We start from the raw sequence: 27,818 nt of genomic DNA on the forward strand, positions 1-27,818 counted from the left end.
AGCTATCTAGGCTTTCAAAAACCATTAAATAACAATTGCAGTTATGATCCTGAAGCTTCTATTTTTGGTAAATAAAAAAAAACTAGACCAAAAACCATGGGAAATATCTAGTATTTGTATGTGTTTGGGTCCTTGCTCATGCCTGCCTGATTTGTTTTCTGAAGAACATGAAAGATCTTGTGTGCTACTGAAGGGAAAGAATCTATGAAACCACTTGAAATGTACTACTTATATTTTTACATAGGTATTTATACAAATATGTGTGTTTACATACTCCTCATCAGGAGTGCAGAACTTGTGGTAAGACCATCTTGCTTTCTTTATTTTTCTAAACCCTATTCCCTATTTGGCTTCTCCTTTTTTAAAAATGCTATTTGGAGAAATCAGTCATTCATTTATTCATTCAACTTAATTATGAAATGCTACAATTTGCCAAAGACTGTGGGACTTGCTGGGGGACACAGCTGTTAACCAGACAAACAAGATCCTTGCCCACTGAGCAGAGTCTAATGTGGGATACAGACAAGTAAATAAGCAATAACAATGTACTAGTGTAAAAATGCCATCATGGGAAGAACAAGTGCCAGAGGAGTCCATGGAATGGGTAATCAGCTTGGACCTGAAATATTCCTCAAACTAGCAGCTAAAAAGTTGTTTTTGTTTTTTTCAAATGTGATAACTAAGTTTCTTGAAGTATTATTCTACACAGGCAATACAATTTTAGGTATAAAACGGTATGTAAATTAGACTTCAGAATGGAAAGAATTCCTTGACTATTATATACCTAATATTACTCTACTACTTATTTTGTCCACACTGTGTTGGTACTCTGTTGAAATTTCTGAGTATAAATAGAATGCTATGTAAATGTATAGAATGCCATTTTTTAACTAATTCTCAGTATTATTTAGAGTTTTTTGTAAGTATTCTAGAAAAGAAAGAACATGTAGGTGATTCTACCCTGTTCAGAAGATCTCTTTGTTTTAGTAGAGCATGAGAAATGGCAGAGCCTAAGCCAAGAATCCAGATCCTTAGGCAAAGTTTGAGGCATTCCAGGCTTAGAGAAGTGAGGCAAGACTGAGAAATGTCAAGATTCCAAAGATTAGGTAAGAAAGGGTACATGATTCATTCAAGAAGCTCAGATAGGTTTTGAAACTATAACTCTTAATTTTCACATTTGGAAATGTGTCAAGATATTATTATAAACTCCCATATTCTAGCTATAACATTGTACTTTGTAACGAGTTATACTGAAAAGCTGGAAACAATGATACCAGCCTGGCTGCAGAAATTGTGTCATAGTGACACAATGGAATGCCAAGCAGTTTTTAAAATTATGTGGCAGTGATTTGCAAATGTTATTGTGCTTCAAAACCACCTGGAAGGCTTGTTGAAACACAGATTGCTGGGCTCCATCTCCAGAGTTTTTGATTTGTCAATCTGGTGTAGGGCCCAAGAATTTGCATTTTGAACAAGTTCCCAGGTTGTTACTGATGATAGTGGTCTAGGAGGCCACACTTTGAGAACAACTGATGTAGAGTTATTTTTAATGATTTGGAAGAATATTCACAAGGTTTTGCAAATTTGAACCAAAGTTTTTACATTATACTCTGTATGTATACATATAGAAGTTCAGATGGAAAAATGTTATCAAGCTGGCATCCCTGGTTGTCTTCCACGTGGATCAGATTGTAAGTTTTTAATGTTTTCTACACTTTGAGTGACAGATTTTCCTGTAATGAGCATAGTATAATCACTAAAACATAATCAAATTTCTTAGTTAAAAAGATAAGATCATGAATGATGGTTGCTCAGTTGTGTCAACTCTTTGTAACCCCATGGACTGCAACTGGCCAGGCTCCTTTGTCCATGGAATTCTCCAGGAAAAAATACTGGAGTGGTAGCCATTCCCTTCTCCAGGGGATCTTCCCAACCCAGGGATTGAACCAGGGTCTCCTGCATTGCAGGCAGATTCTTTACCATCTGAGTCACCGGGGAAGCCTAAGATCATGAAGTCCTGGCCAATAGCACTAACAAGCTGGAAACATTGAATTGGGCTGGATCCTCACCCCCCTCTGGCTTTTTAACGATGTCTTGTTAGGAGTGCATCTTCAGAAGCAATCACAGACAGAGGAACAGCAATGGCCCCTGTGTATACATCAAGTTCCTGATGGGAACAAAGACACAAGAGGCTGATGTTATATGGAGAGCTTCTACACTTTTTCTTCCTTCATTTTAGTAGTGCCATACAGGCTTCTTCTGTGGATGTTTGAAGGAAAACTGGGTGGGACCCAAAAGGCGACCTGCCAGAAGTTTGAAGCATCTGGATTGGCACACTCTTTGTTTCCTGGTGCAGGGTAGATCCATTTCCCAGGGTATCAGATTAAGGCGTCTCCTTTCTAGAAAAAAAGATTTCATGGTTTAAATTCCCGTTCACTTTTGTGTCTGTGGCACTCTGCTGTCTCCTTTCCAGCATGCAGCCTCGGGGGTCACAATGCCCGTTCCCTGCTGATATCAGTGTGCCAACTGTGGTGTCATGCACACCAAGCACAGAGCCACCATTCAGCTTCCACAGTCTGGGTTCAGGAAGCAAAATAGCCTCTGAGTTCCTACAAACCTTGACAGATCTTCCTGTAGTCTTGCATGTGCTGAACAATTCTCACGGGGAGGGAGAGAGAGGGAACTAGGGTAAATGTCAAGGGTGAAAATGTGCCAGGAGCAGAGAGAGCAAACACAGTTGCCACCAATGTTCAGGAAAAGGATGGGTGGGTGACAGTGTAGTATGCAAAGACTTTTGAGTGGAACACATTTACTTAGCATTGGTTACCCTTTTCCATGTCCTTGCACCACTGGTTAATAAATTGGGAGGTAGCCACATCACTGATCTTATTTAGAGCAAGAGTTCTTCACAAGTGTCTAACATAATGCCAGTGTTTGGAGTCATATGGAAAATAAACCCTATGTAAATCTCACAATGAAGTCACTGTTTTTAAAAATTTTTTTAATGATTGGAAATATAAAACCATGTTCTGTTTAGTCTATTGTTCAAAGAAAAAGACATTCATTCTTTTAAAAAAATATTTATTTACTTGGCTGAGCCTGGTCTTAGTTGTGGCACATGGGATCCTATTCCCTGACCAGGAAGGGAACCCAGGCCCCATTCACTGGGAGCACATCTTACCCACTAGACCCTAGGGAAGTCTCAAAAGACATTAGTTTTATATTGACTCTCAAATAGGTGACATATTATTTGTTGGAAAACTTTAGTTGATAATGTGTTGCTTTCTGCCACCTTACATGTGAATGAAGGAGACAGACTATTGTTTAAGACACAGCTTTCTTAAGTTTTGCAAGTTCAAAATTAGCTACATACTGGTTAATAATTCATTATTTATAACTATTGCTTTAATATAACTTACCTGTTCCCTTCTAGTGCTGTGACATGAATTCAGTATGTGAATTTGTTTACGACCTATAGAAGGAAGTTATTTGAAATTCTCATCTGTTATTTGAATGCGGAGAACAATGTTATAATTAATCAATTTATTTACCAAAAATTTGTTGAATACCAGGCCTGTTCTGTGCCAGGCACTGTCCTGAGATACATCAGTGACTCCCCTCAAGAAGTTCACATTCTAGGGAACTGGAATTCCCTGGCAGTCCAGTGGTTAAGACTCCACGCTGCCACTGCAGGGGGCATGGGTTTGATCCCTGGTCAGAGAACTAAAATTCTGTATGTCTTGTGGTGCAGCCAAAAAAAAAAAAAAAGAAGTTTATATTCTATATTGAAAAGACTACTAGTAAAACATTAAACAACTACAACTATAATGTGCAGGTGGTAATAGCACTAAGATAAAAAATAAAGCAGGGCCATTATAAGGACTTTGTATTTTATTCTGAGAGAAATGGGAGGTCTTTGGGTGGGTGTGGATTTAAGCAAGGGACATGGTCCAATTTCTGTTAGTGAAGAATCACTCTGGCTGCTGGATGGAGAATTGGCTAGAGGAGGCCTAGTGTCCATTGAATTAGCACCTTGCCTTAAGTTATATTTCACTGAGGACAGTTCTGTACCAGTAGACCTGGAAATCTGATCCTACACAGTAGAGTCTTGTCTTTTCATACTTTCCATGCAAAATTGATTTGTAAAATGAAATTTTTCTATCCAAAGTATTCCTTAAAGAAAAATTTTTTTCCCCCTGGAAAGTCACTTTTACATACATTCTTTCTAAATGGGAGTTTATCCAAAGCTTACTTTTTAATAATTTATTTCATAGTATAGTCAGCTCTCTGTATCCACAGGCTTCATATCTGTGGATATGGAGGACCAACTAAGGGATTTGAGCATTTGCAAAATTTGGTATTGGGGCGGGGGCAGTGCTGGAACCAGTCCTCTGGAATACCAAGGGATGGCTGTATGTGGTTATCAAAATATTTCTGTTTTTTTGTAAATAAGGTTTTGGCGTTTTTTTTTTAAAGCCAAGAGATGCTTAAGAATTTTTCAGATGAGCTTCGTGTTTCTTACTATATAAATCAATGAAATTGATTGAGGTTTTGTCTGTTTTGTTTAACTGCATGATGAGGTGTAACTCATCATGAGTGTTGAGGCAACTCATGCATGAGTGTTGCCTTCCTTCTAATAATCCTTCATGTTACATTATATTTATATTCACTAGTTTCAACAGGCAGCGATTTCCTTCTCCACCAGTCTCTACTCCAAGGTAACAGGTCCACTAGAGAATTTTACACCACCCCACCCCAAGGCCCATGTTATTACCCCCATATAAGGTATAGACTCCTTCACATGCCCTTCTGAGCCTTCCTCCCTCTGGTTTTCCTCCCTCCCTCCTAACACCTTAAATTGCCGATAGAATCTATAACCTATCTATAACCTAAACAAAAAAAAAAAATCATTACTTAATTATACCTTGCTTTTCACCAAAAGTGCTGTTAACTAACTCAATCAGGTTTATTACTTACTGCATTGGATTTAAATGCTGCTGCTAAGTCACTTCAGTTGTGTCTGACTCTGTGAGACCCCATAGACGGCAGCCCACCAGGCTCCCCCGTCCCTGGGATTCTCCAGGCAAGAATACTGGAGTGCATTGCCATTTCCTTCTCCAATGCATGAAAGTGAAAAGTGAAAGTGAAGTCCCTCAGTTGTGTTCAATTCCTAGCGACCCCATGGACTGTAGCCTACCAGGCTCCTCTGTCCATGGGATTTTCCAGGCAAGAGTACTGGAATGGGTTGTCATTGCCTTCTCTGGATTTAAATGACTTTTGACTAACTTCAGAAATCAGATCCATTCTCAAAGGGTTGTATATTTACTGCCAGTAAAAATATTGTGGTTTCCCTGGTAGCTTAGACGGTAAAGAGTCTGCCTGCAATGAGGGGAGACCTGGGTTTGATCCCTGGGTTGGGAAGATTCCCTGGAGAAAGAAATGGCAACCCACTCCAGTATTCTTGCTTGGAAAATCCCATGGACAGAGGAGCCTGGAAGGCTACAATCCATGAAATCATAGAGAGTCAGACACAACTGAGTGACTTCACTTTCGGGCTTCCCTGGTAGCTCAGATGGTAAAGCATCTGCCTGCAATGCAGGAGACCTGAGTTCAATCCCTGATTTGGGAAGATTCCCTGGAAAAAGAAATGGCAACTCACTCCAATATTCTTGCCTGGAGAATTCCATGCACAGAGAAGCTTGGTGGGCTACAGTCCATGGGGTTGCCGAGTTGGACATGACTGAGTGACTAACACATAAGTGACTAACACACAAAAATATTCCAAATATATGCCACAGGCTTGCCAGGCAGATCCAGAAAAGGAGGACCAAAAATATTTCTAGTGGAAGTGGCCTCAGTTAATAACTGATGAGCCTTTGAAAAGGTCATACCTCATTTACAAATATAAGTGCCTGGATCTTTATTATTTTGCAGTCTCTCCCTAACTGGTCTTCTTGCTTCTGTTCTTTACTCTTTGTAATCCACCCTCCTCACAAAAGTAAGTTCCCTTTCTTAAAAAGAGGGATGGTATGGGGAGGGAGGAGGGAGGAGGGTTCAGGATGGGGAACACATGTATACCTGTGGCAGATTCATTTTGATATTTGGCAAAACTAATACAATTATGTAAAGTTTAAAAATAAAATAAAATTAAAAAAAAAAGAAAGAAAGTTGGTTTAGCCCTTATAGAACACACACACACACACACACACACAAATGCAAATCAGATCACATCGCTTCTCTGCCTATTACCTTCCAGTGGCTTCCCACTACAGTTAGAATGACTCACCATGGCCTTTAAAGGGCACTGTATTCATAATCTGTCATACAAGGGCTCTGTCCTCCTCTCTGAACACTGTCCCCTTGTCCCCTGGACTCTGGTCACACTGATCTTGTTGTTCTTCCTTGAATAAGCCAAGCTTGATTCTACTTAAAGGTCTTTAAACTGGCTATTCCTTCTGCCTGGAAGGCTCTTCTCTCAAGATCTTTGTATGGCTGCCTTTATCCCAAGAGTCAGGTTTCTGCTGTTACTCAGTTTATACTTCTGCATCCAAACAGGCAGCACATCTGTTCCTTGAAATAATAGGGCAGCTCTTCCCCAGATGGGATCAAGGTCTGAAACCCTCTTATCTTATCATTTGTAGATGATGAAAGGTATAAAGCAAAGTAGGACTACACGGGGCAGAAGAGTTCAGGGTTTGCACACAGTCCTGTATATGCACCGCGTTTTCTTTTTCTTTACAGGTTATTTTCAGAGCTTTGTCACCACCGAATGATATGGAGAACCCTTACGGTGCCAAGGTGCAGGAGCAGCTGAAGATCACCAACCTCCGTGTGCAGCTGCTAAAACGACAGTCTTGTCCCTGTCAGAGAAACCACCTGAATGCAGAGCCTCAACATTTTACCCACTATGCAATCTATGATTTCATTGTTAAGGGCAGCTGCTTCTGTAACGGCCATGCTGACCAGTGCATACCTATTGATGGCTTCAGACCTGTCAAGGCCCCTGGAGCATTCCACGTGGTATGTAAAACAAGTCCTCACTTATGAAAAAAATCCTTAGATAGTCTAAATTCTCTTACAGTGAGTCTATGCTTGCACAGTGCTTCTTCTTTCTTCCTCTGATGATTCACTCTCCAACTCCATGGTCATCTCAGGATGTGCCTATTGACTTGGTTTTGTTTTTGTTTAATCTTCCATTTATGAATTATAAATAGTCAAGCATGATAACCAGATTCCTTGGAAAACATTCATGCCAGATTTTAGTACTATGACCTTCAGATATAAAGTGTAAGGTGAGCAGTAGGAGAGGTTAGCATAATCATATTTGTGGCATTATCACATAGAAACCAGCTTTGACAGTAAATGGGTACTCTTGTTAAATGGACTTTAGAGTGTAAAAAATAAGAACCTTAGTTTAACTCCTGGTATCTTCTGCTTGCCAGCCAGTAGAATGAATAATAATTTTCCTCTCTTAAGAGTGGCCTCTCACCCTAAGGCAGACTTAAACGCTCTTTCCTCTAGGCTCACACTTCTCATTGCACTTTTCCTGTGAACTTTTACTTGTTTGCCTCTCCCAGGAGGACAGGCACTGTGTGATCTTTGTATTCTCAGGATCTATTGTGTTACCTGAGCCAGAAGAAGGTGTTCAGCAGGTATTTGGTTGAATGATAGCAACATAGGAATAGGGAGAGGATGTAAATTACTGTCACCATTTGTCCTCACCTCATCTTCTTCCAAAAAAGACACAGAGTGTCTCAGACAGCAAGAACCATTTGGGATTCATGTGGAGGCATGAATGGAGAATAGGGAAATAGGAGAGCATTCTGATTCTTTAATTTTATATTTTCTTCTGATACTTCTAATCAAACCAAATCAAAAATAAATAAAAGGCTTCAGAATATCCTTACTTTGTTACCTAAAGCGTTGACATACACATTTGTCTTCTTTCTACCAGCCCTGATATAGGATAGGGCCACCAGGGACCATGAACCAGTTAGCCAGCCTGATTATCTTGTTAGCTGGGCTGAGTTGGCAGGGTGCAGAGTAGCATTGGGGTAACTGAAATGATTAGGACAGCAGCCAGGAAGTAACAAGAATAGAAATAATGCTATTACTTCGAAGTGAATCTGGGGTTCCCAAGTGGAAGAAAGTGCAATATTCATTCAACAAACATGTACTAGTTTCTACTCATTAATGGGTTTTTGAGTCAATATTGTTTCAAATAAATGATGAAATAATTTTTTACACCTAAGTTAATTGGGTTCAGGTATTAGTCAAATAGAAAGTAACCTAGATTTTCTAGAGACGTGTCAACCAGACTGAAAACAAGTCTGTATGAGTTAAGATGTTAGTAACTTTCTGCCATTATATTTAGGTGCATTAGTGAAAGGAGAGCCTGCAGGCTGCAATGTATTGGATGTTTGTGTCCCCACCCCCAAATTCTGTTGAGCCCTTAGTTCCAGTGTGATGGTACATAGAGATGGAGCCTTTGGGAAGTGATTAGGTCATGAGAGTGGAGCCCTCATGAATGGGACTAGTGCCCTGAAAAGAAGAAGCCAGATAGCTTGCTAGCTTCTCCTTCTGTCCTGTGAGGACACAGCGAGCAGTCTGCAACTTGGAAGAAGGCTTTCACCAGTACCTGACCAGGCTGACACCCGGGTCTCAGACGTTCAGCCTTCAAAACTCTGAGAAATAAATCTCTGTCTTTTATAATCCACCCAGTCTATAGTACTTGCTTCTAGCAGCCCAAACAGACTACGACACTGGCCTCTTGTTTCTTCAACTGTCTCTTGTAACCTGAGCCTTACAGGATAGTTTCAGGGTAGAGTCCTGAAGATGGATACAAGCTTAGAGGCCCCCAAAACATGAGTGGCACAGGATAGGCCACATTTGATTTGTCTCATGACCTATGAGACAACCTGAATGACTCTGATCAACCAAACTAAATTACCAGAGTTCTCAAGAGCCTTATAAAGCATTCATGGGTATGCATTTAAAAGCAATAGCTTCTTTCTTTTTTTTTTTTTTTTAAAGTAAATCTTCTGAATATAAACTTTCAAGTGGGCAGATTATCTCTGCCAATCCTATGCCAATTCTAGCAACATTTTCTAAGGCTGAAGAGAAAATCCCAGAAGTTTTTTATTATATATTCTGGGTATTTGCAAGTACACTGTCTAGAGTGAGAGCCACTGAGAGGGGTGTCTTGCATATGCTTCTCACTCAATAGCAGCAATCCCATCACTGTCTCCTGTGCGTGGGACAAGCTGGTCAAGATATGAAGCCTGGTAAACTGCAAACTGAAGACCAATCATATCAGCCCCCCAGACTACCTGACCACTGTGACTATCTCTCCATAGGGATCCCTCTGTGCTTCTGAGGGCAAGGACAGCCAGGCCTAGCTGTGGCCCCTCAATAAAAGCAAGCATCTTTATACACTAGCTGGTAGGGACATCATCAATTCCCAGTGCTTCAGCCTCAGCCACTGCGGCCCCAGAGCCACTGCAGGCCTCAATATCCAGATTTGAAGTAAGATGTTATCGGTACCAGCAGCAAGGCAGAGCCACCTCAGTGCCCCTTTCTGACCTGGTCTGCTGATGGCAGAAGTCTTAAAATACAACCATTCTATATAATCTTCAGCCAGATGATCAAGGGCTTTGCCAGTGGTGATAACAAGGATGTCTGGGCTGTGCGGCACTTCATGAAAGAGGGCATTTGTGTTTATCTCTGCCAGTCCTATGCCAAGAACGTTACATAGTCCTATGCCTATGTAAGTCCTATGCTTATATGTGAGCATGTGGGAGCCTTCACTATGGTTCTACAAAGATGCCGATGGAGCCAAAAGGGTGGAATTGCACTTGAAGATCTTGATCCATCCTATGTATTCTCAGTGGAGTCCTGATTGCCTTAATCCCTGAGACCAGCCCAGATTTGCAAAAAACAATGGTTGCAAGAAATTAAAGGCATGGCCAACTGTGTCATTAGTGCTCAGATTCAACTTGCCTCCAGCCTCAAGAAAGAGGGCTTCTCACACAATGGGCGGCACATCCCTGACCAAACTGGCAAGTTTCATTTCACAGGTCTAACACCCACCTAAGTAGGTGGAGTGGCCAACCAAGGAATTCTCCATCTACATGACAAAGTCAGCCACATCTCTGTGGCAAGGGACACAGGCAACTGGGCTGCCTCTCTCATGACAGCCACCAGGTCACTCAGTGAGTTCCCTGATGAGAGAGAACAGAGAAAACCTTCTTGTCTTCAGCCTCTGAGCTCGTGAGATTCACAAGGAGGATAAAGGAGGGTGGATGGTGGTAAGTGAATCATTTCTTTCAACCACAGTGCTAACACTCAGCAGTGTTTCTCAAAAAAGAACATATAGTGAAATGGGGCAGAAACATTGGTGGCTTTGTGGCTCTAAACTAAATTCTTCCCCATCCTTATATTTACAGCTTTTCTCTAAGAATTTACATGTGTAAGAAAGTCGGAGACCCCCAAAACCTGCCCATCACTCCACTGTAATATTTTGGAAACTTTAAAGGAAGCAGTCTATGGTGTTGGGGGTTCCTTTGTGGATCCGGCACAAGAAATAGCCCGTATTAGAGGCTTCGTGAGAAGCCCTAGTTCTGACATTGATGGTCAGCCTGTTTGTCCTCCTATAGCTGAGGGGTTTTATCAATAGATCGTATTATAGAAATCATGTTCTATGAAAAACAGCGAGTCTGCTGCCACTGCAGCAAGAAAATTTTCCTTAAGGAAATGAGATCAATGTCTACCTTACACAGTTATTGTGAGGCTTAAAAATGGGGTAGCCAGTGCCTGACATTCAGTAGCCACTATTTACATCACTATTGTTATCTTGTATTGTCTTTTCTACCACTTCTCTCACAGACACTTCTTTCCCAATAACAACAAGAATAAATCATAGAGCAGGTGCTTTTTGCGGAGAAGGCAATGGCACCCCACTCCAGTACTCTTGCCTGGAAAATCCCATGGATGGAGGAGCCTGGTAGGCTGTAGTCCATGGGGTCGCTAAGAGTCGGACACGACTGAGCGACTTCACTTTCACTTTTCACTTTCATGCATTGGAGAAGGAAATGGCAACCCACTCCAGTGTTCTTGCCTAGAGAATCCCAGGGAGGGCGGAGTCTGGTGGGCTGCCATCTATGGGGTCACACAGAGTCGGATACGACTGACGCGACTTAGCAGCAGCAGCAGCAGGGGTGTTATGCCACGGAAAATGGTACTTTGATTCCAGCCTGCTGGGATCCCAGAAATGATGTGGCAGGGAGATCTTAAGCTTTTTCTCTGTGCAGCTGGGGAGGACTGATTTAGTTCCCTTTTTCCTAGCAGCTGGCGATTTTACAGCTGTGGGATGATGGATGGTAATAAGAAGGAACATGGAATGTTTCATTGTTTTACTAAAATACCATTCATTGGAGAACACACAGGCCTTAGAAGGCTGGTGCACTGGGACGACCCAGAGGGAGGGTATGGGGAGGGAGGAGGGAGGAGGGTTCAGGATGGGGAGCACGGGTATACCTGTGGCGGATTCATTTCGATATTTGGCAAAACTAATACAATATTGTAAAGTTTAAAAATAAAATAAAATTAAAAAAAAAACAAAAAGAAATATATGAAAACATAAAAAAAAAAAGAAGGCTGTGGAGAATTGTTTAAATGCCTTGAGTTACACTAAGGTTAAAGTGGATTTTTCTTTGTAACCAGAAACTCTTTTTTATAAGAGTTTTGACTAATGTGTTCTAAATCTGAAGGTAAACATCAAAACTTGTGGAACCATAGAGTGAGGTTTGAGGAAGATATTACTTAGCTACTAGCTGTGTAAGTCAGGTAGCAGAATCATTCATATAACGTCATTACAAACATTGTTCTCCTCTGAATCTGAAGACTTTTATTCACATATTTATATTTGTTCATCTTATATGTCATGTTTTATAAATTCAGGACAGATTTAAGGCCATAGTTTTATATTCTTTTTAAAAATTCTTTGCTGTACTGTGAATATGTATTAATTTGAAAGCTCTTGGCTCTTCAAGGTATTACGGAAAAGGACATAGGGTTTAAAAACAATAAGGTTATTAAATGAGAATATTAAATCAAAATTTTAACATATTTTTATAGCAAACATACACGTGTATTTGGAAATGAACATTTGTAAATTAGTGTCAGGTCTGAGTTCTCAGCAGAGAAAAAAATGATTATCATGGATTATAAACACTACTGCTAACAGTTACCACTTACTGTGTGCCGGGTTTCGTGCTGTCGTGTTACAGGCGTTTATTGAATTTAATCTTCACAACAACTGAGTGGAGTGTCATCATCACTTTCTTTCTTAGATGAGGAACTGAGGCTTGGGAACGCTAACTGACTTCCCAAAGATTAATGAAGAGTAGAGCTCAGGTGAAATTCATCGTCCATCCCTTTTTGTTGTTTTTGTACTGTAAAAATTTAATCTATACAGGGTTGATAATATGTCAAGAACAGAGGAAAAAAGAGCATAGACAGGACATGAGGGCAAGAGAGGTGGAGATAGACTCAAGTAATTAATAATCATCATGGATCATGGAATCTAAACCAAGCAAAGGGAATTCTCTGGTGGTCTAGTGGTTAGGACTCTGTGCTTTTATCGCAGAAGATGCAGGTCAGTGTGGCATGGCCAAAAAATAAAAAATAAATAAATAAACTGAGCAATGACATAAGAGAGCAAAGACTATTTCCACCACCAAAAGCTCTTAATTTTTACATTTTATAAAGCCTGTTCCCATGCATTTTTTTCCCCTTGATCCTTACTACAATTCTGGAAGATGAGCATTGTCAATACTGTTTCACAGATAAGGGAAACTGAGGTACAGAGAGATTAATTTACCTGCTTATAGTCACAGTGATAGTAATTTCTACATTCAGAGTTCTTTTTACTGTACCCCACCTCTACCCTCAATATGCTACCAAGGAAAAAGCTTTCGCTAAAGAGACTCTTTTCATAGGAATAGGTAATCTATCCAAGTCATCTGCATTTTAATGTTGAATCTGAAATTATCATTGGTTCTCTCTTCTCTTCTGTTCATTAGTGAAATGGTCCAAAGGGAAGAAAGAGTAAAAACAAGTCTGGAAAATCTACAAAGAGAATAATTTAGAAGTACCTGTCTTTTGGAGTGTGTGACTCATCTTTGTTGAGTATCTTTGGTTTTACTAGAAAGGGATTTCTGGACCTACCATTCTTTACTTCCATCTCCAGCCCTAAATCATTTTTACAGCTAATGAAAGGCAGCAGCAACCTCACACACTTGATGTGTCACATGGAGGAATGGGTAATCCTATCACCAACGGGGACACAATGTTGTTCCTAATATTAACAAAATAGAAACTGCCAACTTGACACAGTTAGTGTGAGACTATTCTCAACTCATTTCAAAATCTTAATGTTCTTATTTCAGTGTTCCTATGTTAGTATGGTATAGCTTTGCCAGTAGTCCCTTGGCAATGAGTAACTACAGATACAATAATAGAAGGTGTACAGAATGTTCTTTATACTTCATTACTACCTTGTGTTTCCTAGTAGCAGGACAAGTCAGGAAAATATGTTCATGGTTGGAAATTGTTGGTGTTTTGACCATAAGACTGCAAATGAATCTAGCCTTATTTTCCCTCTAAACAGTAAGACATACTCTCTTTTAATGGCAAACGTTGCCTAAGATTACTCTTTTTATTTGATGATTAGGAAACCAGAAGACTTAAGAACTAGAAGTGTTACAAAATAATTTTTGCACTCAGGAAAGCAATTCCCTGTGAAGTTCCTTTTAAAGGTTCCCCAGAACATTTAAGTATTTGTTTATGGGCTTTGGACTGCTTAATAGAGAGGTTAAAGGATAAAAATACTGGAAAGCTAAGATGTTAGTGTGAGAGCTGACATCTCTGAAAATAAAATACAAGCCAATAGGAAAATAAGGTTGATTCTCCAAATACTATATTTTGTATGTTCAACTTTTCATGAATATGCTTTGAAGAATGTGAATCACATGTATATTTAGGTCAAATTTTGAGTATTGTAAAGGTACAAAAATGAGTTTAATATATCACTTTGCAAATTTTCTTAAGACTAATTCCTTTTCAGTGCTGTAGCATTTGGAAGGTCCATCTCATAGATAGTTGGAAGCCTAGATCAGATCTGTGTGTCTGGAAAGCCTAGTCTCCCTGTTCAATTGTTGGTATAATGGAGTGAGTGGAGGGCGAAGCTACATGGAAAAAAGCTGAAGTTACAGATATCTGACTTCTGGTTCACAACCCCAGGTCTCGTATCTCTGTGGTATTTCACTTGTGCCTTGCCAATTTTATAAGAGCTGGAAATGTACTTCGATTTGTCTTAAAACAATTACATTCAGTGGAAGATAAGTTGTAATTTAAGTCCTGTTCCCTCTTATGAGGTGAATTTTAGTGACCAAACACACAAAGTTAAAATACACACGCATACACACGTGTGTATGTATATGTATATATATTCATATATAATATATGAATATATACAATATGTGATATAATATATATAATAATTATTCCACAAGGTGGAGAAACTTCAGAGTCATTTCAAATAGTGAGAACAGCAAAGTGTCTTAGTCTTAGCATTCAAAACCTTAATACTATAACTGGAACTACAGTCATATTATATCTTAGCAATGTAAATATTTAATGGAATGAAATAGTACACATGTGGGGGTATAGAAACAGTATGCTGCTAAGTCACTTCAGTCATGTCCGATTCTGTGTGACCCCATAGACGGCAGCCCACCAGGCTCCCCCATCCCTGGGATTCTCCAGGCAAGAACACTGGAGTGGGTTGCCATTTCCTTCTCCAATGCATGAAAGTGAAAAGTGAAAGTGAAGTTGCTCAGTCGTGTCTGACCCTCAGCAACCCCATGGACTGCAGCCTTCCAGGCTCCTCCGTCCATAGGATTTTCCAGACAAGAGTACTGGAGTGGGGTGCCGTTGCCTTCTCCATAGAAACAGTATAGTATTAGTTAATTCTTAATAAGATGAAATTTTGGTATCTTTTAACCTCTTTGCTCTAGCTATCTAGATAGAAAAAGCAGAGAAAATTATGGCTTCAAAAACTACAATATATTGTAGTTTCAAAAACTACAATATATGTGGAAATGGAAAAATGATTATTTTTCCACTAGGAAATATTTTATAGATACAATTATTAAATTTATAAAAGTAAACACTGACCAAGTGTCCTTGGCCTTCTATTTTTGCATCTCTAAGGGCATTAGTACCAGGCATGTAATTTAGCTGGCTCAGTCAGCTCTCAGAATTCCTGAAGGGCATTGGTTTCATTGTTTCCCCGATAAGGGCTGAGTAGCATTAAGATTAAAGAAAACATGGGATCCTAGTATTTCCATTATTCTGAATAAGGGCTAAAGATCATAATTGTAGTATATTTAGCCTCTAATTCTCATTTGCCAGTTCTCATAGGTAATAAAAAGGGAATTTCACTCTATGGGTTCTGTTTTGGCACTTAACTTCACTAACATGTGAAGTAAAGAATTACAACCTATTTTTTCAAACAAATAGGTTATTAGTGGCCTAGACACAAAGCCCCAATCATTCCTCAGACCTCCAAGAGTTCCCTGTACCTCTCGCAATTAAAATATTTACCTCACTGTATCATTTGCTTACATATTCAGCTTTTCCTATCTGCTAACCTCTCTGACTCTTTAAAGGCAGATGATGGAATAATCAAAATATCAAACACATAGTGGGTTCAAAATATCACCAGTTAATATATGAATGAATTAGTCAATAGAATTTTAAAAATAAGGGATTTATTTCAGATAATGTTAAAAATCAATAATAATGACTGCTCTTGATTGATTGTGTCACACATCTACACGCATTTTCTTTTAATTCTCAAATACATGGAGCCAGTACTATTTATAGGTAGGACACTGTGGCTTGTTATTAAGGAATTTATCCAAGGTTACTGAGAGCAGGGATTGGAAACCCCATGTATCTAATTCCAAAGTTTATTCTCTTTATGTCATATTTATCCACATAATGCTAAGAAAAGAACCCAATTTAAAAATTGGCAAAGGTTTAAACAGGTATTTTTCCAAAGAAGATATGAAAATGCCTAATAAGCCCATGAAAAGATGTTTGAAATTCTTAGTCATTAGGAAAATGCAAATCAAAACTACAATGAAATACTTCTTCACATCTATTAGAATGACTATAATGAAAAACACAAATAATAACAAGTTTTGATGAGGATGCAGAGAAATTGGAACCCTCACACACTGCTGGTAGGAATGTAAAATGGTGCTGCTGCTGTCTGGCAGGTCCTCAAATAGTTTAACAGAATTATTTTATGACCCAGCAGTTCTACTCTTTAGTATCTGCCCAAGTGAATGGAAAACAAATGTCTACACAAAACCTTGTACCTGAATATTCATAGTTGCTTTATTCTTGCCAAAAGGTGGAAACAACCCAGTGTTTATCAACTGATGAATGAATAAACAAAATGTGGTATATCCATACAACAGAGTATTATCCAACCATAAAAAGGAATGTAGTACTGATACATGCTACAACAAGAATGAACCTTGAAAACATTAGCTGAGTGAGAGAAGCCAGACACAAAAGGCCCCGTACTGTATTATTCCTTTTATATCAAATGTCCAGGGAAGACAAATCCATAAAGACAAAGTAGGTTAGTGGTTGCTAGGAGTTGGAGCTTAGGGAGGAATGGGCAGTAACTGCTTAATGGACACAGATTTTCTTTTTGGAGTAATGGGAATGCCTTGGAATGAGATAATGGCAATGACTGCATAATTTTTTTTGGATATACTAGAAACTACTGAATTATATACTTTAAAATAGTTAAAATGATACATTTTATGCTATGTGAATATAATCTCAGTAAGAAAAAATCAAAAGCTGAAAAACAAACCAACCTATGGCTGGTTATAAAGGAACTTTACAAAATGAATATATTTCTTTTCAAGTCCCAGTCATTAGCTGGGACTGTTTTAAAAAGCACTAGCTTTGGATGGATGGGTATTGAGGAAAACCAGTTCTTTCAGTAGCTGCAGTTGTTGTTTCTGGATGTGTACAAATGACCACAGATTTGGTAATGACATTCTGATAGAGTTATCAAATAAGCATAAGTTTTAATATATCAGTATTTCCACCTTGATATTCACATGAACATATTCAGTAATGAAGACTATGTTTTACATGGTTCACCTAGAAACAAGCAATTTTCCAGTGTGAAAAGAAGCATCTTAATGAATTAATTTAACAAAAAAAGACTATGGAAGAAAACATGCCCTAGCAATTGGCTTCTTGTACGACAATCAGGGGCTCATTTATCTTAAACAAGTCAACTTTTGTAACACCCTCTGCACTGTATAGAATACTGAGTGACAGTTAAACAGAACTGTCAAGAAAAGAGGAAAAACAGTGAGAAATGTGAAGTAGAATGAATTAAAATTGTAAGAGAATGCAAAATAGTCTGTGACAAGGAATTTTCTTTAAAATAACCAGAAGCTATGTGAACACATTGAGCAAGTGAAAAGTACTTAATAGTCCCCCACAGCATTTCTAATAGAATTTACCTGGTCTTCTACTAATTATAAAAACCCATCTAAATCCTAAAAGACACTGAACAAAACCCCACAAGACCTTCCTTCATTCTTGTGTCAAATGCTGCTTGACAGATAAGTTGCTCACAAAATTAGTTCTAGTATTTCCCTTCACTTAGTTTCTCAGGTTCTTGTCTGATAGTTGTTGTGCTAATAGTTTTAACAGCATAGAAGTTATATACTGTTAACTCCACTTTCACTCTTTCTTTCTAAAATTATTCAAATTAACTAGATAAAAATTTGAAATTACCCTTTTTACCCCTCAAGAAAGTTTATCCTAAGAAGTTATTTTAGGTGTTTGTGGGAAGAAAAAAAAAAAATCTTCCTGATGACATCACTGTTCCAAGATGGAAGCCTCTAATATTTTTGGATTCTCTTGGGAGTTTTGTTCTCTGTTTTGCCACTGACTTGCCTTGTGACCCTGGAAAAGCTTAAATATAAAAAGATAAGTGCAAAGTGAACTTATGAAAACAAGACTTAACTGAGATCAAATGAAGAACAGAGATGAAGTGGATCACATGGCTATGTAGCAACTGTTTCAGTAACTCAACACAGTAACCAGGTAGCAGGCTTGAAACAGATTTTAAATGTCGAATCTGTATACTAAGGTAGTGTCATATATAGTCTTGTAGTAAAGTCAAAGTCTGCCTATAAACAAGAACTGCAGCAAGAATCTAATGGTATTTGTCAATCTTCTCTTACTCTGTACCTTGAAGAAATTGTAACTGTAGAAAAGGAGCTAACTTGACATTTTGAGGTAATTCCATAGATACACCAAAATAAATGTCTTAAAATCAGAGTGCCTTGCTTTATTTCCATTGTACACATGCAAATCTGAAACCAGATTATGCATGTAACCTAAGTATTCATTTGTAGGATTTATCCAAATAAGTAAGTCTGTTGGACAGACATCATTTTTAAAAGCCTGTAGTCAGAAATAACACGTAAAGCTCATTGAAAACAAAAAGCAAATAAGAGAGAGTTCTATGTAATGAAGTAAGGATAGAAAGAAAATCACCTAAATTGGTAATAGTTTGATTTTATCTAAATGTAATCTTCATAAGCCTCCTAGGCATCATAGTTTTTAGTTTAATGCTATTTACACTTTTATGGCTGAAATATGTATTACAGTTTCCACAGGAGAGATGAAGTGCCTGATGAAATGGAAAAAAACAAAGCTAGTAGAATTAATCTTGTAAAGATATGAGACATTCAAAACCCATTTAACTACATACAGCATGTTGAAATTCCACTTTTAGAAGTATATTCTTAAGTAGTCTACATGGAAGAACTTTAGGTAACGTGGAGGATAAGAAATGGCAATATTAAAGGATATTCTTTTAAAGAATAAAGTCATGATTCACACAGATACAAAATAAATACATGTCAACAATTTTATTTAACTCAGTAATTAATAAGGGGACAGTAAGACCTTACTACTGCTTCAAAGAAAAATTTAAAAAACCACACATACATTGGCAAATAAATATATTTACAAAGAGGTGCAAAACAGGTCATATGATAAGAATTGTTCAACTGCACTGTCAGACACAACTGACTTGCATTTCTGTGGAGAAGAACTGTTTGCATTATTGTTAATTTTCTACAGCTTATGGAGTTGTGAAATAGTTCAGTGATAATAAAATGCAGATATGGACAGAAGACCTAAGTAGACATTTCTCCAAAGAAACATACAGATGGCCAACAGGCACATGAAAAGATGCTCAGCATCGGTAATTATTAGAGAATGCAAATCAAACCGCAATGAGGTATTACCTCACAGCAGTTAGAATGGCCATCATTAAAATGTCTACAATAAATGCTGGAGAGGATGTGGAGAAATGGGAACCCTCCTACACTGTTGGTGGGAATGTAAATTGGTGCAGCTACTATAGAAAACTGTATGGAGGTTCATTAAAAAACTAAAAATATACTTACCATATGAACCAGTAATCCCACTTCTGGGCATATATCCAAAATAGATGAAAACTCTAATTCAAAAAGATACATGTACCCCAGTATTCATAGCTGCAGTATTTACAACAGTCAAGAGATGGAAGCAATCTAAATGTCCATCAACAGATGAATGGATAAAGAAGATGTGGTGTGTATATGTATATATATGTATATATATATACAAATGCAATGGAATATTACTCAATCAATGCCAAAGAATGCTCAAACTACTGCACAATTGCACTCATCTCACACGCTAGTAAAGTAATGCTCAAAATTCTCCAAGCCAGGCTTCAGCAATATGTGAACCATGAACTTCCTGAAGTTCAAGCTGGTTTTAGAAAAGGCAGAGGAACCAGAGATCAAATTGCCAACATCCTCTGGATCATGGAAAAAGCAAGAGAGTTCCAGAAAAACGTCTATTTCTGCTTTATTGACTATGCCAAAGTCTTTGACTGTGTGGATCACAATAAACTGTGGAAAATTCTGAAAGAGATGGGAATACCAGACCACCTGATCTGCCTCTTGAGAAACCTATATGCAGGTCAGGAAGCAACAGTCAGAACTGGACATGGAACAACAGACTGGTTCCAAATAGGAAAAGGAGTACGTCAAGGCTGTATATTGTCACCCTGCTTATTTAACATATATGCAGAGCACATCATGAGAAACACTGGGCTGGAAGAAGCACAAGCTGGCATCAAGATTGCCGGGAGAAATATCAATAACCTCAGATATGCAGATGACACCACCCTTATGGCAGAAAGTGAAGAGGAACTAAACAGCCTGTTGATGAAAGTGAAAGTGGAGAGTGAAAAAGTTGGCTTAAAGCTCAACATTCAGAAAACGAAGATCATGGCATCTGGTCCCATCACTTCATGGGAAATAGATGGGGAAACAGTGGAAACAGTGAGAGACTTTATTTTGGGGGGCTCCAAAACCACTGCAGATGGTGACTGCAGCCATGAAATTAAAAGACGCTTACTCCTTGGAAGGAAAGTTATGACCAACCTCGATAGCATATTCAAAAGCAGAGACATTACTTTGCCAACAAAGGTTAGTCTAGTCAAGGCTATGGTTTTTCCTGTGGTCATGTATGGATGTGAGAGTTGGACTGTGAAGAAGGCTGAGCGCCGAAGAATTGATGCTTTTGAACTGTGGTGTTGGAGAAGACTCTTGAGAGTCCCTTGGACTGCAAGGAGATCCAACCAGTCCATTCTGAAGGAGATCAGCCCTGGGATTTCTTTGGAAGGACTGATGCTAAAGCTGAAACTCCAGTACTTTGGCCACCTCATGAGAAGAGTTGACTCATTGGAAAAGACTCTGATGCTGGGAGGGATTGGGGGCAGGAGGAGAAGGGGATGACAGAGGATGAGATGGCTGGATGGCATCACTGACTTGATGGACGTGAGTCTGAGTAAACTCCGGGAGATGGTGATGGACAGGGAGGCCTGGCGTGCTGCAATTCATGGGGTCGCAAAGAGTCGGACACCACTGAGCGACTGATCTGATCTGATCTGATTACTCAGTCATAAAAAAGAATAAAATGATGCCATTTGCAGCAACATGGATGGACCTAGAGATTATCATACTAAGTGAAGTAAGTCAGAAAAAGACAAATACAATATAATATTGCTTATAAGAGGAATATAAAAAAAGATACAAGTGAACTTATTCACAAAACAGAAACAGACTCACAGACATATGAGTTATAGTTACCAAAGGAAAAGTAGGGGAGGGATAGATTAGGAGTTTTGGGCTAACAGATACAAATTCTATATATAAAACAGATAAACAACAAGAACCTCCTGTATAGCACAGTGAACTATATCTAATATCTTGTAATAACCTATAATGGAAAATAATTTGAAAAAGAATATATATATATATTTATATATAATTGAATCACTTTGGTGTACACCTGAAATGAATACAACATTGTAAAGCAACTATACTTCAATTAAAAAGAGAAAAAAGCAGATATAATCTAGAAAAGTATGTTAGCCAGAACACTTAGTCTCTCTTTATGGGGGGCGGGTGCATTTCAAAGTTTATCACAATTTTATCCAATAGAAAGAATATTATTTGTTAATTAGAGAAAAAGGCAAAGAAAAGTATTCTAATAATGTGGTTTTCCAAAAGATCCTGCATTGATCCTGCCCATGGTTATAAATAAAAGTATTCCCTATCCCTGGACTCACAAAGAGAGATTTTCTTTATTCCAGGAAATCATCACTCTGAAAGCTAAGAGGAAATTGTACCTAAAATTTACTGAAGAACCCAAAATTTAAACTAAAGTGCTCACTTACAAAAAACACAGTTGAGCTAACAGTACATTTTAAAACAATGGGAATATTTTAAAATCTTTCACTTGGCTTTTAAAATAGGTTACTTTATTAACATTTTTTAACTCAAAAGTATTTTGAAATTGATTTGGAAGGTCCAAAAGGCTTTTCTCTGTCCTGGAGAAGTTTCTGCCTTTTTTTCTGCAGATACTGGGTTTGGAAGGTTTGATTTTGTATGTTTTGCTTTGTTTTGACCAATCATCTAATTTCTCAGCAAGGGCCATGTGGTATGTTGAAAGATAAACCACAAAATTTAATTTAGTTAGTTCTCAGTTCTAGCTGTCATACTACAAAACAAAGGTCTACTGAAATACATCTTTAAGAAATCTTAAAATTAATGTCCACAGTTGGGAATACATAGATCCGGTAGCATTTGGAAATTCTGTGTATGTGGATTCATGCTTCCGAATAGCACCTCAGCTACTGATTTCTTCTGATAAATACCATGCACAATGGCACAGAAAAACTGCCATTTAGATATACAAATCAAAGCTTTGGGGCATACAAAGTTTTGTACATTAAAAAAATGGAAATAAGCCAACAGCCTGAATCTTAACTTTGACCTGAATCATTAGGTTATGTACAATGTTTGACTTACCATTCTTTATAAATTAAAACTAACTGTAAAAGCCATCACACTACACAGTATTACTATCTATCCTTACCAGATCATATCTATTAGGGAGAACAGATAACAAAAGGGAGGCTATTCACAAAGAGCAAATCTTTAATTAGAATGTATTTACATACTTTCCTATTATCTCCATTTGCAAATTTATTCAGGGGAGTTTCTACGTTAAGGCAGTAAAGAATCCGCCTGTAATGCAGGAGACCCTAGGTTGGATTCCTGGGTCAGGAATATCCCCTGGAGAAGGGATAGGCTACCCACTCCTGTATTCTTGGGTTTCCCTTGTAGCTCAGCTAGTAAAGAATCCGCCTGCAATGTGGGAGACCTGGGTTCAATCTCTGGGTTGGGAAGATCTCCTGGAGAAGGGAAAGGCTACCCACTCCAGAATTCTGGCCTGGAGAATTCCATGGACTATAGCCCATGGAGTCACAAAGAGTTGGACAGGACTGAGTGACTTTCACTTCTAAGTTAAGACTTGTTAACACCTGCAGTGGCCCACAAATACCCCTAGGAGGCATCAGAATTTCCAAGGTACAGATAGATTTTACACTGCACCAATAAGAATCTAAAAATATTCTCTACTCCTACATGCCCTGAACTTATTGATGCCAGGTGTGGGAAATGGGGCCAATCTTCCTATATTCACCCATTGCCAAAATTGCTAGGCTTCTCACAGAGGAAGAGGACAAATAATCCATTCAAGAACAGAATACCCTTGAAATGACTCACTTTGAGTCCATACCAACCTTCATCCTGAGGAGCTCTTCAAGGACAGACAAATTGGTTTGAAACATCAATATTATTTAAGTAACACACTGAAGATATTTGGCCAAGGTAGATCTCTCAAAAATCCTACTCCCCAGGGTCATTTAAGGGTTAGGATCGTGACTCTGGAGTCAGACTGCTATAGAATTCTTGGGTAAATTACTTAAGCTTCAGTTTTCTAATTTGTAAAATGACAGCAATAGTTATACCTACTTTATAGGGTTCTCATGGGGCTTCCCTGGTGGCACAGTTGGGTAAAGAATCCACATGCAATGCAGGAGGCTGCCTGTAATATAAGAGACCTGGGTTCAGTCCCTGGGTTGGGAAGATCCCCTGGAGAAGGAAATGGCAACCCACTCCAGTATTCTTGCCTGGGAAATCCCACAGACAGAGGATCCTTGTGGGCTATAGTCCATGGGGTCGCAAGAGTTGGACACGACTTAGCAACTAAAATACTATGGGTTCTTGTGTAAATCCAATGAATTAATATTTATACACTGCCTAGAACAGCACCTGGTACATAGTAAGTGCTAATTAATATTAACTACTACTATTATTTTTATAATTCATCATCATCATCTTCATCTTTATTCTCATTTCCTTCCCTGACTAACCTTATGCCTTGGGCTTACAGTAACTCTCTACATAGCATCATATTTACCAGTGTGACTTGTTCAAAAGTGCTCTGGACAAAGCTGAGTATCTTTCAACCCTGTTCTGCCCCAAATCCTGCTCTGTGACAAACAAAAGTACCCCATTCCCACTTCAAATGAATAATGAGCACCCTCTCTTCTTGGGAAGTTTTGAAAATGGAATTAAACTCAATAACTAAGGTTCTCCATGTTCCATTGAATATATATTGGCTGAATGAAAAAAATTAACACATTATCAATTGAAAACCTATTATATGCCAGTTAATAGGGATTCAAAGAAATTTAAGCCATAGTTTCTTCCCTGCAAGAGCTTACAATCTATCAGAGAGATGTATATAAACACATGATTACCATACAGTGTACTTAAATGCAGTTTTGTTATGAAATTTGCATTGGCCCCATGCATTTTTTCCAGGTTTGTCAGCCAGAGCAAGGTTCTTGGCACCTTAGTGAAGTAGGCACAGTTTATCTTTGGCTCCTTCCCTCTCTTTAGACATTCCCTTTCCCTCCACCAGAAAGCTACTTCCTTCTTTAGGCAACTCTGAGTACAGTTCCAGAATTGAGAACAGATGGTTATAATCCCTGCTGATATGTTTGCTGCTAATAATTTAAGGATTTACGGTTTCTGAGCTTAAGTCCCTTTTTGTAGGGAGCTTTTGAACCTAAAACGATATTCAGGGCCTAAAGGAATGAGTCCTGATAGGAAGAATTTCAGGCAACAGGCTGACTGGGAAGAGAGAAGTCTCCTGTGGCTGATTTTCATTCTTTAATCGTAATTGTTTCTGCTCTATACCTATCTATTTTATTGCTCATGCTTTCTTACAAGACCTGTTTTCTCTAGTGTTCAAGTATAGACCAAAGAATAGATTGTAGAGCTTTTCCACTGCTTACAATCCTGCGATATATATATTATTGGGCAAGGGTTTGAAATATTCAGTCTTCATTTTACTCCATTCTAACACTATGTTTCAAGCCTCCTTTTACCAAACTCAATTATTGTGCTACATATTCACCATAGAACTCCCACTTCTGTTAAATTGAAATATGCATACCTTTAATAGGGGTAGAGAAAGATTTTATTTGTTAATGAAAAGACATGTTTTCCTCACAATGCTTTCTATTCAAAGGTTTGTGCTGTAGCATTGTTGTGCCTGTTTTTGTCCTGCTTAAGAGGAGCAGGTTCTAACAGGCTAGCCCATTATTAGAATTTATCTCTTTTCATACATAAGAAGTTCATTCATTTGGAAGCTAATCCTTTTCTCTAAAAGGGACATACTATCTCTTTAGAAATTAAATCAGTTTTTTTGCCTTTACATCTTTTCTAAAGTTGCTGCAAAGCATTATTCCACTTTTGTAAATCATTTATCAGAGCTAAATGAAGGTCTGTGAATTGCCATAGCTGCCTTTAAGTGGGCAGTTTTCTTAGGATCATAGAATAGGCACTGTTTGTATTCTCTTTTCACAAACATTTTTTAAGGTTCCAATGATGGTATGAAAGGATATTCATTTTCCATTGAAATTCAAAGTTGAATGGTAAAGAAAGAAAATAAAATCATATATATATAAACAATAATGGCACAGGAGCTAAAGGAAAGTACCCAGTTGATGAAATTGAAGAATTTCTGAATACTTGGCTGTAAAATCTTTTTTTTCCCACTAACTTTCATTATAAATTGTAGTAGGACTTGAACAATAGTTGGTTCTTTCTTTCTTGGAGAGCAGCTGGGAAGCAAATTTTATCAGACATTGATAAAAGAATTCAGTTAATTTGAGTCTTCCAAAGCTTTAACCATATTTATTATTTGCTTTGGTATTTCCATTATAGTGAATGTCTGTGGATGATGAAATATACCTTTATTTGGAAGGCAGGTGCTAGAATGACAGTCTGATTACTTTTCTCATAAGCAATGGGGAAAATGCAGTACAGAAGGAGGAAAATAGTAGGAGAAAAATCAGAAAGAATGAAACTTATTTTAGTTTTGGTATAGTCATTATTGACATATGCAAATCCATCTTCAGAGACTATTAACATTTAGTTTTTCATTTCTGCCACATCAGGTAGTGCCTGCTAAAAAGGAGAGATATTCTTCTAACTCTCCCTTATTTGACTTTCACATTATTTGGAAACACTCTTGGTGAAATGGTAATAGGACCCTGCCATATGACATTTAAGGCTTATTTGGCAGCTTGGAAAGGATTATGGGTAGTTGCCTTCAACCAGGCAGTATTCACAATACACAGAGGCAGGCCTTAGAATCATAGAACCTCAAGCCACTCCAGTACTCTTGCCTAGAATATCCCATGGATGGAGGAGCCTGGTAGGCTGCAGTCCATGGGGTCGCTACGAGTCGGACGCGACTGAGTGACTTCACTTTCATGGAATGGAGAAGGAAATGGCAACCCATTCCAGTGTTCTTGCCTGGAGAATCCCAGGGATGGCAGAGCCTGATGGGCTGCTGTCTATGGGGTCGCACAGAGTCAGAAACGACTGAAGCGACTTAGCAGCAGCAGCAGCACGACTCAGTTCAGTTCAGTTCAGTTCAGTCACTCAGTCGTGTCTGACTCTTTGCAACCCCATGAATTGCAGCACGCCAGGCCTCCCTGTCCATCACCAGCTCCCGGAGTTCACTCAAACTTACGTCCATCGAGTCAGTGATGCCATCCAGCCATCTCATCCTCTGTCATCCCCTTTTCCTTCTGTCCCCAATCCCTCCCAGCATCAGAGTCTTTTCCAGTGAGTCAACTCTTCACATGCGGTGGTCAAAGTACTGGAGTTTCAGCTTTAGCATCATTCCTTCCAAAGAACACCCAGGACTAATCACCTTAAGACTAAAAGGACCTTAAAAGTTGTCAAAGCCAATCTTCCATTTAATGTTTAAATATCTACACTATCTTGATAAGCGATTGTCCAACCCTTGTGCTTAACATTGCCAATGGCCAGATTCTCACAACCTCCTGCCATGGACAATTTCCTCAAGTCTATGTTTGCTGACTACTAGAGGGCCTTCTGCCCCCAAAGAACAATTAAAAATGAGCTTTTCTAAGCAAGATGGGTTATCTTACAATGACAAATTTGAAAGATAATAATTTCCTCATTTTGTTCCCACATAGATTCTTAGAGCCTTACATATGAAGGAGCAGTATTTTCTCTTCTGTGTCTATTTACCTCTAATATATCATATTTGTCACCAAAGTAGACAGGTATTCATGAGCAAGCTGTTCTAGTAATCCCTTAAATTTCTTATTCAAAGTTTGTATGATTCCCTCCCTGTATGGGATATAGTAAGAAACTTTTGACATCAATGGAGAAATGTACTCTCAGTATAATGGAGGGGTTTATGAAATTCATAGACTATCAAAAATGCCAAGGTATAACTCTTGTATAATTAGGGTTGTCGATTTGTTGTTACAGATGAATTCTCATTTCCCAGTTACACAGCCAGACACCTCTCTTTCAACTAAGCCTTAAATACATAATCCCATTTTCCTGCTCTTTATCTAGTTTATGTTTGTGTACCAAACAAGAGCTTTGTTTAACTTGTTACTAAAGTTTCCTTTTTCTGTTTTTTTTTTTTCCCCAGTGAAGACCTAGTTTCACTTGTACATTTTTCACAAGCATCAAATAGTGGGTGATCTTTCAAGCTTGAACAGTAACAGTTGTATCGCTGAGAAAGGATTTCTTGTTTCAAATGGTCTAGGTAATGATTTACAACTACTTTTAGTAATTCTCAAAATGACAGTTCCTTGACTTTTTCTGTGTGCAGAAATATTTGCTGTGCTGGCATCTTTCAGACCCCGGGAGGTTCATCCTAATCCTTGC

The 27,818-nt window shown here is 38.4% G+C and overlaps 1 protein-coding gene and 1 long non-coding RNA gene across 7 annotated transcripts in view; one reads left to right on the top strand and one right to left on the bottom strand.

Annotated features, from left to right (window-relative positions):
* Positions 1–27,818, top strand: part of NTN4 (netrin 4) — a 129,190-nt gene that overhangs the window by 42,057 nt on the left and 59,315 nt on the right. For 5 of the 6 annotated variants that reach the window (XM_055576944.1, XM_055576908.1, XM_055576923.1 and 2 more), the window contains exon 3: positions 6,742–7,020. The exons of the other annotated variant lie outside the window; for it this stretch is intronic. In XM_055576944.1, coding sequence (XP_055432919.1) covers positions 6,742–7,020 — 279 coding nt within the window. The remainder of the gene's footprint in view (positions 1–6,741; positions 7,021–27,818) is intronic. 6 annotated transcript variants of the gene reach the window in all.
* Positions 1,885–26,711, bottom strand: LOC129649492 (uncharacterized). The gene is made up of 3 exons (XR_008713123.1): positions 26,638–26,711; positions 23,559–23,631; positions 1,885–2,399 (listed from the first exon to the last, which is right to left on the bottom strand). It is a non-coding gene; the product is annotated as an uncharacterized LOC129649492 (long non-coding RNA).

This window comes from Bubalus kerabau, chromosome 1 (genome assembly GCF_029407905.1).
Source record: "Bubalus kerabau isolate K-KA32 ecotype Philippines breed swamp buffalo chromosome 1, PCC_UOA_SB_1v2, whole genome shotgun sequence".
Classification (NCBI taxonomy): domain Eukaryota; kingdom Metazoa; phylum Chordata; class Mammalia; order Artiodactyla; family Bovidae; genus Bubalus; species Bubalus kerabau.